Genomic DNA, 12,997 nt, shown 5'->3' with positions numbered 1-12,997 from the left:
CTCTACTCTTACAGCCGTGGTAGGGGTCGCGGGGGAGGAGGAGGGGTTGGTATTACGGTGCGCCGCTCTCCCTATCCTCCGCGACCAGGCGCGGCCATGGCGCAGGCATGGTGGTCGGTGGGGCCGCAGAGGAGGAGGACTGCCGGTATTACGGTGCGCCGCTGTCCCTATCCTCTGCGGCCGAATAAGACGGAGAGCCGCTGCCTCCGGTCTGCTTCCGGACTGGATGGCGTGCGGCTCGCCTTGGTGGTTGGGGGCGCGCCTGCGGGCGCCCCCCCTGAATCGGTGGGACAGAGGTCCCACCCGGCGGCAGGGGTCCTCCAGATGTCGGAGGGCCCCTGAGAGTGGAGAGTCCGGTCTCTGGTGAAAGAGACCGGCCAGTCGCTGAGGCGCCTTGTGCTAGTTAGATCCGAGGCGCCTCTTTGTAAAGCGGCCGATGGCATCCGCAGGGGTTTAGTGGGTAGTCTGGGCCGATTATCTGCCCAGGAGTCCCACACTCAGTGCGTAAATGCATTCCCCTGCGAAAACAAAAAAAAAAAAAAAAAAGGTTAGGTTAGGTTAGGTTGGGCCCCTGAGAATGGTGAGTCCGGTCTCTGGCGAAAGAGACCGGCCAGTCGCTGAGGCGTCTTGTGTTAGATAGATCCGAGGCGCCTCCCTGTAAAGCGGCCGATGGCACCCGCAGGGGTTTAGTGGGTAGTCTGGGCTGGATAGCGGCCCAGGAGTCCCACACTCAGTGCGTAAATGCATTCCCCTGCGAAAACAAAAAAAAAAAAAAAAAGGTTAGGTTAGGTTATGGAGGAGTGATGGGGGTCACCTTCCTCCAGGCCAACCTCAACCACTCCGCTAGGGCGCAGGATCTCCTCCTGCAATCCATGGCGGAGTGGGATTTGGATGTCGCGGTGGTCGCGGAGCCGTACGCGGTTCCCTCCCTGCCCCACTGGGCGGGGGATCTGGATGGCCTCGTGGCCATCGTGGCTAGGCCTGGTGCCGCCCCTCCCCTCGCGATTAAGAAGAGAGGGAACGGCTTTGTGGTGGCGGTTCGGGGAGAGTACGCCATAATTGGTGTTTACTTCTCCCCGAACCGGGATTTGCCGGCCCTGGAGCGGTTCTTGGATGCTCTGGGGCCGGAGATAAGGCGGTTAGCGCCCCTAAAGGTCTTCGTGGCCGGTGACTTCAACGCCAAATCAACGGCGTGGGGGAACCCGGCCACGGAGCCCAAGGGGCGAAAGGTGGAAGAGTGGGCGCTGGCCGCGGGGCTGTCTCTCCTAAACAGGGGGACAGCCCACACGTGCGTGCGACGGACGGGCGGATCGGTGGTGGACCTGACGTTCGCCACCCCCTCCGCCGCGCGCTCCGTGTCGGACTGGAGGGTGGAAGGGGGGGTGGAGACACTCTCGGACCACTTGTATATTCGGTTCGAGGTGTCGGCCGCCCCCCAATGTCAGGCGGCATCATCGTCCCGGGTGCGCAGCCGGTTCCCGCGCTGGGCCCTTACGCGGCTTGACCGGTACTTCGGAGTGCCCTCGTACCTGCGGGGGCTGTTGGGGGCGTACCTGGAGGAGCGGGTCGTCCTGTACGAGGACAGGGGAGGTCAAATGGTCCGGCGTGGCGTCGGGTGCGGTGTCCCGCAGGGGTCGATTCTCGGCCCTATCCTGTGGGACATCGCATACGATTGGGTCCTGCGGTGCCGGCTTCCCCCCGGGACGGGTGTCATCTGCTATGCGGATGACACTCTCTTCACGTCCCGGGGTGCGAATTTCGGTGAGGCGGCGCGGCTGGCCGAAACGGGCCTCGCCCTTTTGGTCGGCCGCATAGAGAGGCTGGGGCTTCGGGTCCGACTGGATAAGACCGAAGTCCTCCTCTTCCGCGGGGCCCGGACGCGAGGACCTCCCCCAGGGGCGCGCCTCCAGGTGGGTCATGAGGAGTTGAGGGTGAGTGCCCAGATGAAATACCTGGGCCTCATCCTCGACGGGAGATGGTCCTTTGTCCCCCACTTCCGAGAGCTGGGGCAAAGGATCATCAGGACGGCTGCGTCGCTGGGCCGACTCCTGCCCAATCTGGGTGGGCCCAGCGACGCTGTACGGAAGCTGTACTCCGGCGTGTGCCGGAGTATGGCGATGTACGGCGCCCCCGTTTGGGTGGACGCCCTTGCCGCGGAGAATAAGCGCCTTCTCCGGCAGGCGCAGAAGGTGATCGCGGTAAGGGCGATACGGGGGTACCGTACAGTGGCGTTCTCTGCGGCCACAGCCCTCGCGGGCGACCCGCCGTGGGAGTTGGTGGCGGAGGTGCTCGCCGAGGTTTACCACTTTGTGGCGAACAGGAGGGAAATCGGCGAGCACCCCTCGCCTGAGATGGTCCGGCGGGTCCGCTTGCGAGGGCAAGCGGAACTCATGCGGAGGTGGGAGGCAGACCTGGCGCGGGCAACGTACGGTGTACGCACAGTGGAGGCCCTGCGCCAGGTCCTGGAGAGATGGATGTTGAGGCGGCGCAAGCCTCTCACCTTCCGCATGACGCAGGTGCTCACCGGGCATGGCTGCTTCGGTGAGTACCTGCACCGCGTGGCCCAGCGGGAGACCGAGCCGGTCTGCCACGATTGTGGCGAGGCTCGGGACACTGCTCAACATGTTCTAGAGCAGTGTCCCAGGTGGAGTCGGCAGCGCCACGATCTGGTGGCAGTGCTCGGTGGAGTGGATCTGTCGCTCCCGAGTGTCGTCAATGCGATGCTCGGGAGTGACGGAGCCTGGGCGGCAGTGGCCTCCTTCTGTGAGACTGTTATGTCACAGAGGGAGGCCGAGGAAAGGAACCGCGAGGACCACCCCCTCGCGGAGCCGATCCGCAGAAGGCGGACGGGGGTGCGACGCAGGCGCTACCTTGCGCGCTTGCAAGCGCCTCCGTAATCGGTGGGACTAAAGTCCCACCCGTCGGCAGGGGTCCACCAGGTGTCGGTGGGCCCCTGAGAATGGTGAGTCCGGTCTCTGGCGAAAGAGACCGGCCAGTCGCTGAGGCGTCTTGTGCTAGATAGATCCGAGGCGCCTCCCTGTAAAGCGGCCGATGGCACCCGCAGGGGTTTAGTGGGTAGTCTGGGCTGGATAGCGGCCCAGGAGTCCCACACTCAGTGCGTAAATGCATTCCCCTGCGAAAACAAAAAAAAAAAAAAAAAGGTTAGGTTAGGTTAGGTTAGGTTAGGTTAGGTTAGGTTAGGTTGGGGTGCTACTGTCAGGAAACCTCCACGTTGGCTCGATGATTTGAAGGTTTGCTTCTGTCACTTGATCTTTGATTCGGTGATAGCGGCGGCTGACAAGTTATTGGGCTGGTGCACCCTGGGTGACGGTTAATAACTCCCCGTTTAGGGGTCTTGTTAGCCGTTGGCAAATGTCCTGGCAACTGGTGGTGGGTTACCCATGTCGGGTAACCCAGGTTGGAGAGCCAATTGGCTCAGTGGCTGTGAGAGAAGGGGGCTAAGCCCTCTACTCTTACAGCCGTGGTAGGGGTCGCGGGGGAGGAGGAGGGGTTGGTATTACGGTGCGCCGCTCTCCCTATCCTCCGCGACCAGGCGCGGCCATGGCGCAGGCATGGTGGTCGGTGGGGCCGCAGAGGAGGAGGACTGCCGGTATTACGGTGCGCCGCTGTCCCTATCCTCTGCGGCCGAATAAGACGGAGAGCCGCTGCCTCCGGTCTGCTTCCGGACTGGATGGCGTGCGGCTCGCCTTGGTGGTTGGGGGCGCGCCTGCGGGCGCCCCCCCTGAATCGGTGGGACAGAGGTCCCACCCGGCGGCAGGGGTCCTCCAGATGTCGGAGGGCCCCTGAGAGTGGAGAGTCCGGTCTCTGGTGAAAGAGACCGGCCAGTCGCTGAGGCGCCTTGTGCTAGTTAGATCCGAGGCGCCTCTTTGTAAAGCGGCCGATGGCATCCGCAGGGGTTTAGTGGGTAGTCTGGGCCGATTATCTGCCCAGGAGTCCCACACTCAGTGCGTAAATGCATTCCCCTGCGAAAACAAAAAAAAAAAAAAAAAAGGTTAGGTTAGGTTAGGTTGGGCCCCTGAGAATGGTGAGTCCGGTCTCTGGCGAAAGAGACCGGCCAGTCGCTGAGGCGTCTTGTGTTAGATAGATCCGAGGCGCCTCCCTGTAAAGCGGCCGATGGCACCCGCAGGGGTTTAGTGGGTAGTCTGGGCTGGATAGCGGCCCAGGAGTCCCACACTCAGTGCGTAAATGCATTCCCCTGCGAAAACAAAAAAAAAAAAAAAAAGGTTAGGTTAGGTTATGGAGGAGTGATGGGGGTCACCTTCCTCCAGGCCAACCTCAACCACTCCGCTAGGGCGCAGGATCTCCTCCTGCAATCCATGGCGGAGTGGGATTTGGATGTCGCGGTGGTCGCGGAGCCGTACGCGGTTCCCTCCCTGCCCCACTGGGCGGGGGATCTGGATGGCCTCGTGGCCATCGTGGCTAGGCCTGGTGCCGCCCCTCCCCTCGCGATTAAGAAGAGAGGGAACGGCTTTGTGGTGGCGGTTCGGGGAGAGTACGTCATAATTGGTGTTTACTTCTCCCCGAACCGGGATTTGCCGGCCCTGGAGCGGTTCTTGGATGCTCTGGGGCCGGAAATAAGGCGGTTAGCGCCCCTAAAGGTCTTCGTGGCCGGTGACTTCAACGCCAAATCAACGGCGTGGGGGAACCCGGCCACGGAGCCCAAGGGGCGAAAGGTGGAAGAGTGGGCGCTGGCCGCGGGGCTGTCTCTCCTAAACAGGGGGACAGCCCACACGTGCGTGCGACGGACGGGCAGATCGGTGGTGGACCTGACGTTCGCCACCCCCTCCGCCGCGCGCTCCGTGTCGGACTGGAGGGTGGAAGGGGGGGTGGAGACACTCTCGGACCACTTGTATATTCGGTTCGAGGTGTCGGCCGCCCCCCAATGTCAGGCGGCATCATCGTCCCGGGTGCGCAGCCGGTTCCCGCGCTGGGCCCTTACGCGGCTTGACCGGGAGCTGGCGGAAGAGGCGGCCATCGTCGGCCGCTGGAGCCTCCCGCCTCTAGACGGAATGGGGGTGGACGACGCGGCTGACCGTCTCGGCGACGCTTTCACAGCGGTGTGCCGGGCGGCCATGCCAAGCGTAGGTCGAGCCCCCCCTAGGCGGGCGGTCTATTGGTGGTCGGCGGAGATTGCCGCCCTTCGCGTCGCCTGCAACGCGGCCCGAAGGGCCTATAGTCGAAGCAGGCGGCGCAGTCCCCGGGACGAGGAGAGGGATGGTCAGCTGTATGCGGTGTATGTGGAAAACCGTAAGGAGCTGCAGCTGGCCATCGGTCGGGCCAAGGAGGAAGCCTTCGAGGAGCTGGTGGAGGGTATCGAAAGAGACCCATGGGGCCGGCCGTATAAGTGGGCGCGAGACAAATTGCGCCCACAGGCGACCCCGCTAACGGAGACCCTTCAGCCAGCTCTGCTGGGGGAGATTGTCGGGGATCTATTCCCCGGCAATCCGCGAGGGTTTTCTCCTCCGAGGATGGCCCGACAGCCGCCTGACGCGGAGGGAGAAGAGGTGGAGGCGGATCCGCCTCCCGTCACCGACGTCGAAATGGAGGTGGTCCTCGACCGCCTCCAGACAAGGAAGAGGGCACCGGGTCCAGACGGGGTGCACGGGAAAGTGCTTGCGCTGATTCTCGTGCACCTCGGGGAGGAGTTTCGGGGGCTGCTCAACCGCTGTCTGCGAGAGGGGCAGTTCCCGAAATTATGGAAGGAGGGCCGGCTCTGCCTTATTCCGAAGGGGAGCCGGCCCTTGGACTCGGCTTCGGCGGTGCGACCTCTGGTCCTGCTGAGCGAGGCTGGGAAGGCCCTAGAGAGTGTTGTGGCCTCTCGCCTCGTTCGGCATGTGGAGGAAGGCCCGGGACCGCGTCTCTCTGACGTGCAGTACGGATTCCGGGCCAAGAGGTCCACCATCGACGCCCTCAGGCGTCTGCGGTCGGTGACGGAGGAGGCGGACAGAGAAGGCGAGGTGACCCTGGCGACGTCGTTAGACATCGCCAACGCCTTCAACAGTATCCCGCACTGTGTAATACGGGAGGCGCTCCGGTACTTCGGAGTGCCCTCGTACCTGCGGGGGCTGTTGGGGGCGTACCTGGAGGAGCGGGTCGTCCTGTACGAGGACAGGGGAGGCCAAATGGTCCGGCGGGGCGTCGGGTGCGGTGTCCCACAGGGGTCGATTCTCGGCCCTATCCTGTGGGACATCGCATACGATTGGGTCCTGCGGTGCCGGCTTCCCCCCGGGACGGGTGTCATCTGCTATGCGGATGACACTCTCTTCACGTCCCGGGGTGCGAATTTCGGTGAGGCGGCGCGGCTGGCCGAAACGGGCCTCGCCCTTTTGGTCGGCCGCATAGAGAGGTTGGGGCTTCGGGTCCGACTGGATAAGACCGAAGTCCTCCTCTTCCGCGGGGCCCGGACGCGAGGACCTCCCCCAGGGGCGCGCCTCCAGGTGGGTCATGAGGAGTTGAGGGTGAGTGCCCAGATGAAATACCTGGGCCTCATCCTCGACGGGAGATGGTCCTTTGTCCCCCACTTCCGAGAGCTGGGGCAAAGGATCATCAGGACGGCTGCGTCGCTGGGCCGACTCCTGCCCAATCTGGGTGGGCCCAGCGACGCTGTACGGAAGCTGTACTCCGGCGTGTGCCGGAGTATGGCGATGTACGGCGCCCCCGTTTGGGTGGACGCCCTTGCCGCGGAGAATAAGCGCCTTCTCCGGCAGGCGCAGAAGGTGATCGCGGTAAGGGCGATACGGGGGTACCGTACAGTGGCGTTCTCTGCGGCCACAGCCCTCGCGGGCGACCCGCCGTGGGAGTTGGTGGCGGAGGTGCTCGCCGAGGTTTACCACTTTGTGGCGAACAGGAGGGAAATCGGCGAGCACCCCTCGCCTGAGATGGTCCGGCGGGTCCGCTTGCGAGGGCAAGCGGAACTCATGCGGAGGTGGGAGGCAGACCTGGCGCGGGCAACGTACGGTGTACGCACAGTGGAGGCCCTGCGCCAGGTCCTGGAGAGATGGATGTTGAGGCGGCGCAAGCCTCTCACCTTCCGCATGACGCAGGTGCTCACCGGGCATGGCTGCTTCGGTGAGTACTTGCACCGCGTGGCCCAGCGGGAGACCGAGCCGGTCTGCCACGATTGTGGCGAGGCTCGGGACACTGCTCAACATGTTCTAGAGCAGTGTCCCAGGTGGAGTCGGCAGCGCCACGATCTGGTGGCAGTGCTCGGTGGAGTGGATCTGTCGCTCCCGAGTGTCGTCAATGCGATGCTCGGGAGTGACGGAGCCTGGGCGGCAGTGGCCTCCTTCTGTGAGACTGTTATGTCACAGAGGGAGGCCGAGGAAAGGAACCGCGAGGACCACCCCCTCGCGGAGCCGATCCGCAGAAGGCGGACGGGGGTGCGACGCAGGCGCTACCTTGCGCGCCTGCAGGCGCCCCCCTAAATCGGTGGGACTAGTCCCACCCGACGGCAGGGGTCCACCAGGTGTCGGTGGGCCCCTGAGAATGGTGAGTCCGGTCTCTGGCGAAAGAGACCGGCCAGTCGCTGAGGCGTCTTGTGTTAGATAGATCCGAGGCGCCTCCCTGTAAAGCGGCCGATGGCACCCGCAGGGGTTTAGTGGGTAGTCTGGGCTGGATAGCGGCCCAGGAGTCCCACACTCAGTGCGTAAATGCATTCCCCTGCGAAAACAAAAAAAAAAAAAAAAAAAGGTTAGGTTAGGTTAGGTTTTTTTTTTTTTTTTTCCATAGGCTAGAATTTAATATATTGGGCGAATAATAGTCAAATATTTGTATCATTTATATATGGGCTCAGTTTGGGCTCCCTGCTATTTTTTTGCTAATTGATACAAAATTTGCAGGGAGTCCCACCACAGAGTATGTGGTATGTAAAATAATAATGCTATATGGTACAGTTTTACTACAAAGAAAAAGTTTTGTGATACAAGGTAGGGGTGAGAAAGAAGAAGAGTTTATTTATGTCCCGTTTATGGTCTTTAGGTTTTGTATGATTTTATTTATATGAGTATTGAGGGTCTTCGTTGTTTCATCTTTTTGGGCTGATTGTAGGAGATCGAACTCCTCAATCTGATGGCTCTGGCACGCCACGACGTAATCGTGACGTGTTTTTGAGAATATTGGGCACTTCATCAGTATATGTTGTACGTCCTGCGTTGTAGTGTCGTCGCAGGGGCACTTGTCATTGTCTGTGATCTTAAAGCGATGGAGGTACGCCTTATGGTATCCGTGACCAGTTAATATTTGCGTAAGGGCAAAGGAGATTTTGAATGTGCTAAGGAAGGAGAAGATGTTTGTTAATGAGGGGAAGAAGGCTTTGGTGGTGGCACCCTGCGTGGCCGACTCGTACTCCGCCTGCCAAGCCTGGAGCGTTGCCGCTTTTAGGAGTCGCTTGGCGTGGGAGAGTGGGAAGAAATTGACCTCGGACGCTGTCTTTTTAGATGCCGCCTCTTTGGCTGTCGCGTCCGCGATCTCGTTTCCCACTATCCCGACGTGAGCCTTCGTCCACACAAAGTCCACCACCTGGTTCCTGGACCGCAGCAAGAACAGATCTCTGTGAATACGATTCACGAGATAGTCTGTGTTGCTGTGGTCCTGGATAGCCTTTATAGCGGATAGTGAGTCTGAAAAGATCTTGGCCGAGGAGTGGTCTCGAAGACGAAGCCACTCCAAGGCTTGGGCTATTGCGTACAGTTCCGCCATGAAGACAGTAGCGGTTCTGCACAATTTAAATTTCCTGGTCACGGATCCCCCCGGCAGTCCCTCCATGACAATGACAAATGCCGCCCCCGTGTCCCCATTGTCGTGTTTGCTCCCGTCCGTGAAGACATTGGGTGCCTCCGGGTTCATGAGGTAGTCGGTTTCCTCCTGCGTGGTCGCCGTGCTGTAGTCTATAGTGACCCGCTCGGCTGGATGCAGGAGGTCCCTAACCCGGACACGCCGGTACAGCCCAATGTCCTCAGGGAGGGAGTCCAACATACCGGTCTGTTTAATGCGGTGTGTCTCACGCACCTCGTCAACCACCAAGTGTAAGGGCGGAAATCGTGCCAGTGCGTCGGCTGCGACGGCAGATATTGTATGAAATCCGCGTATTGCCATGATCGCGAATTTCCTTTGAAATGTCCGGAGCGCTCGGCGGACCAGGTGATATCTTGTTGCGGACCCCCATATCCCTGCCGCATAGGTAATAATGGGGGTCACGACCTGTCTGTAGATGCAGTCGATATTTTCAGGGTGGACGCCCCATGTGGGCCGAACGAACCGTATGAGATTTTTGTACACTTTGGTCGCTTTGTGTATAATGTATTTGGTGTGGTTTATGAATGTGAGTCTCTTGTCTATTATAACTCCTAAAAGTTTGATGGTGTCGGAGATTGGTATTTGAGTGTTGTTGATGCGGATGATGGCGGTCTGTGTGTGTTTAGTGAATGAAATGAGTTTTGTTTTGTCGGGACCAAAGTGTAGCTTGACTCGTTCGCCCCAGGAATGGATGTCCTGTAGACATAGCTCGGAGATCTTTTCCACCTCCTCACGTGTTCGTCCCTCGACGATCAGCAACACATCATCCGCGAATGCTTGGATATGTGCGCCGTCAGGTAGGGGCAACGTGAGGAGTTCGTCCAGGACTATGTTCCAAAACACTGGTCCGCAGGCCGACCCTTGGATGCACCCCTTGGACATCTCTTTGGACGCCGTGCTGTCGGCGTAGTCCAGGGTTACGGTCCTGTTCGAAACATAGTTCCGGACGATACGGTGGATGTTCTTAGGGCATTTGATGTGCCGAAGCCGCCGAAAGAGTGCTGGCCACCAAGCATTGTCGAACGCTGCTTTAATATCCAGCGAGACTGCTACAACTTGCTTTTTGTTATTCTTGGCGTTGTTTATAGTCTTTAGGGCCAACTCGAGAGCGTCTGTAGTAGATGTTTGTTCTCTAAATCCGAACTGTCTATTGGAGAGTGTTTCTTCGCGTTCCGCTTTGTATGAGATCCGTTTGATCAATAGCTTTTCTAGGACCTTGCCGAACACGGGGATGAGTCCTATAGGCCGATAGGAGCCGAGCTCCTCCATATCGGTCTTGCCAGGTTTCGGGAGGATCCTGACCACTGCCTTCTTCCAGGTTTTCGGGAAGTATCCCAGTTCCAGGCACCTATTGTACAGATTGGTAAAAATTTCAGGATACTCATCGAATACCTCCTTGCAGATGTCTGAGGTCAAGTGGTCTCCTCCCGGGGCCTTCTTGTGACCGATATGTGCCAGGCATTCCCGGACCTCCTCGGCCGTAAACGGAAGGTCATCCTCCGAGTCCGGCAAGTCATCCATTCTGTTCCGCATTTCCCTTTGACAGCTCGTTGAATCCGGGGTATCATCAGGGTAAAAATGGTTGAGAAGTGCATGGGCGGTGTTGGGGCTATTGTCTGTGTATGTGTTGTTGATTTTTAAAGTTTGTGGTGGTCTTCTGAGAGGCGATTCTTTGATGATGCGGTTGGTGACCGCCCATACATCCTCTTTATCCTGTGTGTCGCAGAATTTCCGGAAATGTTCCGTGGACGCTTTCGAGATAGCCAGGGCGTAGTTCTTCTTTGCCTCCTGGTAGTTGATAATCGCTTCGCCGAGCGGTCTGCTGGCTCTTTTTAAGTAGTGTAGCCTGTGATGTAGGCGGATACATTCCTTTTTCATATGTTCGAGGTCGTCTGACCACCATGGGTTGTGGGATTTAGGGCTTCGGTTTCGGTGGAAAACCCTGCTGCAGACCCGTTGAATGTTGGTGGTAAGCTGGTCCACCACGCGGTCCAGCCCCTCCCCAGAGAGAGCGGCAACGTTTGTTTGACCCACTAGCGGGGCCATGACTGGCACCAATTCCTCGCGGAATTGTTTCCAGTCCGCCCTATAGGTGGAGTATTTGAAAGTCGAGGAACTTTTTAACTTGTTCATTCTGTGGGGCGGTTTCAATACGTAGGTGATGCCGTTATGGTCTGAGGAGGGGCAAACCGCGCGGTCGACGCGCCAGTTGTTAACACTGTCAGCAAGGTTGTGTGAGGCGTAGGTAACATCGACAATGGAGGAACAATGTTTCCCATGTCTTATCGCCTCAAAGGTGGGTTCATCGCCTACATTGCAGACTGCCATGTTGTTAGATGCCATGATGGTGGCCACTTCTTCTCCCCTGTCATTCGCATCGCGATGTCCCCATTCCTGATGGCTTCCATTGACATCGCCGCCGACCAGCCGCAAGGAGGAGTTGGTCGTCCGCAAGAAGTTGTTTAATTTGGGCAGTGTGGATTCCTTGTCTGTGTCGGGTTCCACATAAATTGAGGCGACATCCAGGGATCTGGGACCAAAGTTGATGCGGGCGACGGCCAGGTTCGCGGTGGATAGCTGCGTGACGCCAATGGCGGCCACCGTGGATTTGGTAAGGATGCAAGCTCTGACTCGGGAGCCATTTGAAAATTGGAAGACGTTAATTCCCGGTGGGGGCCTGACTTCTAGGCCACTACCCACATAGGGTTCCGATATCAAGGCCACATCGAAGTTGTTATCGCGGAAGTGCACTAAAAATTCCTGTTGGGATGTATAGCACCGGTTAAGGTTACATTGTACGATGTTTATTGTGTTAGTAACCATAGTCGGTTGATTCATTTAGGGATTTTTGGGCTTTCAGAATCTTTGGGCAAACTTTAGTGTCAAGAGCGGAGTGTTTAGTGTTTGTGCTGTTTGTTTGTTTGCAGTTGTAGCAACACATTTTAGTCGGGTCGGTTCTATGGGAGCAGGTGGAGATATGGTGCGCGGCGGAGCCGCAGTGGGCGCACGGGTAGAACTCCGCCTCGCATTTATTGCCGGTGTGCCCAAACTGTAGGCATTTCCGGCACTGCACGAAGCGGCTGAAGTCCGCCACGTGTACCCTCTGATGCTCCACGTTGACGCGGCCCTCCTCCACGAAGGTTCGTCGAACTGCCGGTGCCACTTCCAGGACTACATTGTAGAATTTGTCGTTTCTGTTCTTTAGAAGGAAGCAGAGACGGAGGTCGTCGACAGGTACCTGGTTTTGGCTGCTGATTATATCCAGCAGCTCCTCTTTCGGCGTTTCCTTGCTTACCCCCTTCAGTATGATGAGGGGCTTTCGGAGCCTTGACTCCTCTGCCACAAGTCCCGGGATCCTGTTCACCCTTGCCACAATTTCGTCTCTTTGCGCGGCGTTATCAAAATTCACCTTTACCGTATTATTGCGCAGGGTGCGTACTTGCGATGGCGCAAAAGTGCTGTTGCGGAAGGTGATCTTTTTGCGCCACTCGTCGTAGACCACCGGCTGATGTTCGCCGGTCGCCTTGGCTTTGATGATCATCGCCGGTTGGACGGGAGATCGCGGCGCGGGGCGTTTGGGTGGGGGGGTGGTTGCAGCCACCGATGCGAAGGATTTTGTAAGAGGCACCGGAGTAGGCGCTGGAGGGGGAAGGGGAGGGGCCTGCGCTTTGAGCTCCTCTCGGATGGTTTCCCGGATCGTTTGGAGGACGGCGTCAGATACCGGTTTGGTGAGTTCGGGCGGCTCGTCGTATTTGGCCATCTCTACGGCGCCCATGATGTTCTGTGCGAGGTCTTTGATGCGCTTCTTGTTAGCGCTAGTCACGCTTTTCCCCTCCGAGATTTTGGCCATAATCTCCTTAGCGGAGTCAACGATGAGCATGAACGCCGTTTGAAGAGCGGTCGGGGGGGCCGGGGCGGGTTCTGGGGTTGGTGCAATTGCCGGCGTTGGTGCAGTAGTAGGGCTTGGAGAGCGACGAATCAGCGTGGGTGGGGAGTACACGAGTGCGGGGGTGGCCATCGAGGAAGGAGAGAGCGATTCCCAGCTAGCCGGGATCTCGTCCTCTCCGTCCCCGCGTGGGGGGTTAGGTGAGTTTTGTCTGCTAGATGGGGTGCTAGGAAGCGATATCCACCCCCTAGACGGTGACGGAGGAGGAGTAGACAGCTGCCGATCGGTCGGGGATCT

At 58.8% G+C, this 12,997-nt stretch overlaps 1 protein-coding gene across 1 annotated transcript; it reads left to right on the top strand.

Moving 5' to 3' along the window:
• Positions 1-803: 803 nt before the first annotated feature.
• On the top strand, positions 804-1,319 carry LOC128680241 (uncharacterized; the record flags this gene model as incomplete). The annotated part of the gene is made up of 1 exon (XM_053763263.1): positions 804-1,319. A coding segment is annotated over exon 1 (516 nt), but the record flags the coding sequence as incomplete, so codon positions are not given.
• Positions 1,320-12,997: the final 11,678 nt, after the last annotated feature.

Source organism: Plodia interpunctella, chromosome 23 (genome assembly GCF_027563975.2).
Source record: "Plodia interpunctella isolate USDA-ARS_2022_Savannah chromosome 23, ilPloInte3.2, whole genome shotgun sequence".
Lineage (NCBI taxonomy): Eukaryota > Metazoa > Arthropoda > Insecta > Lepidoptera > Pyralidae > Plodia > Plodia interpunctella.
The sequence above is the reverse complement of the archived record's forward strand: the minus strand, read 5'-3'. Positions and strand labels throughout refer to the sequence as shown.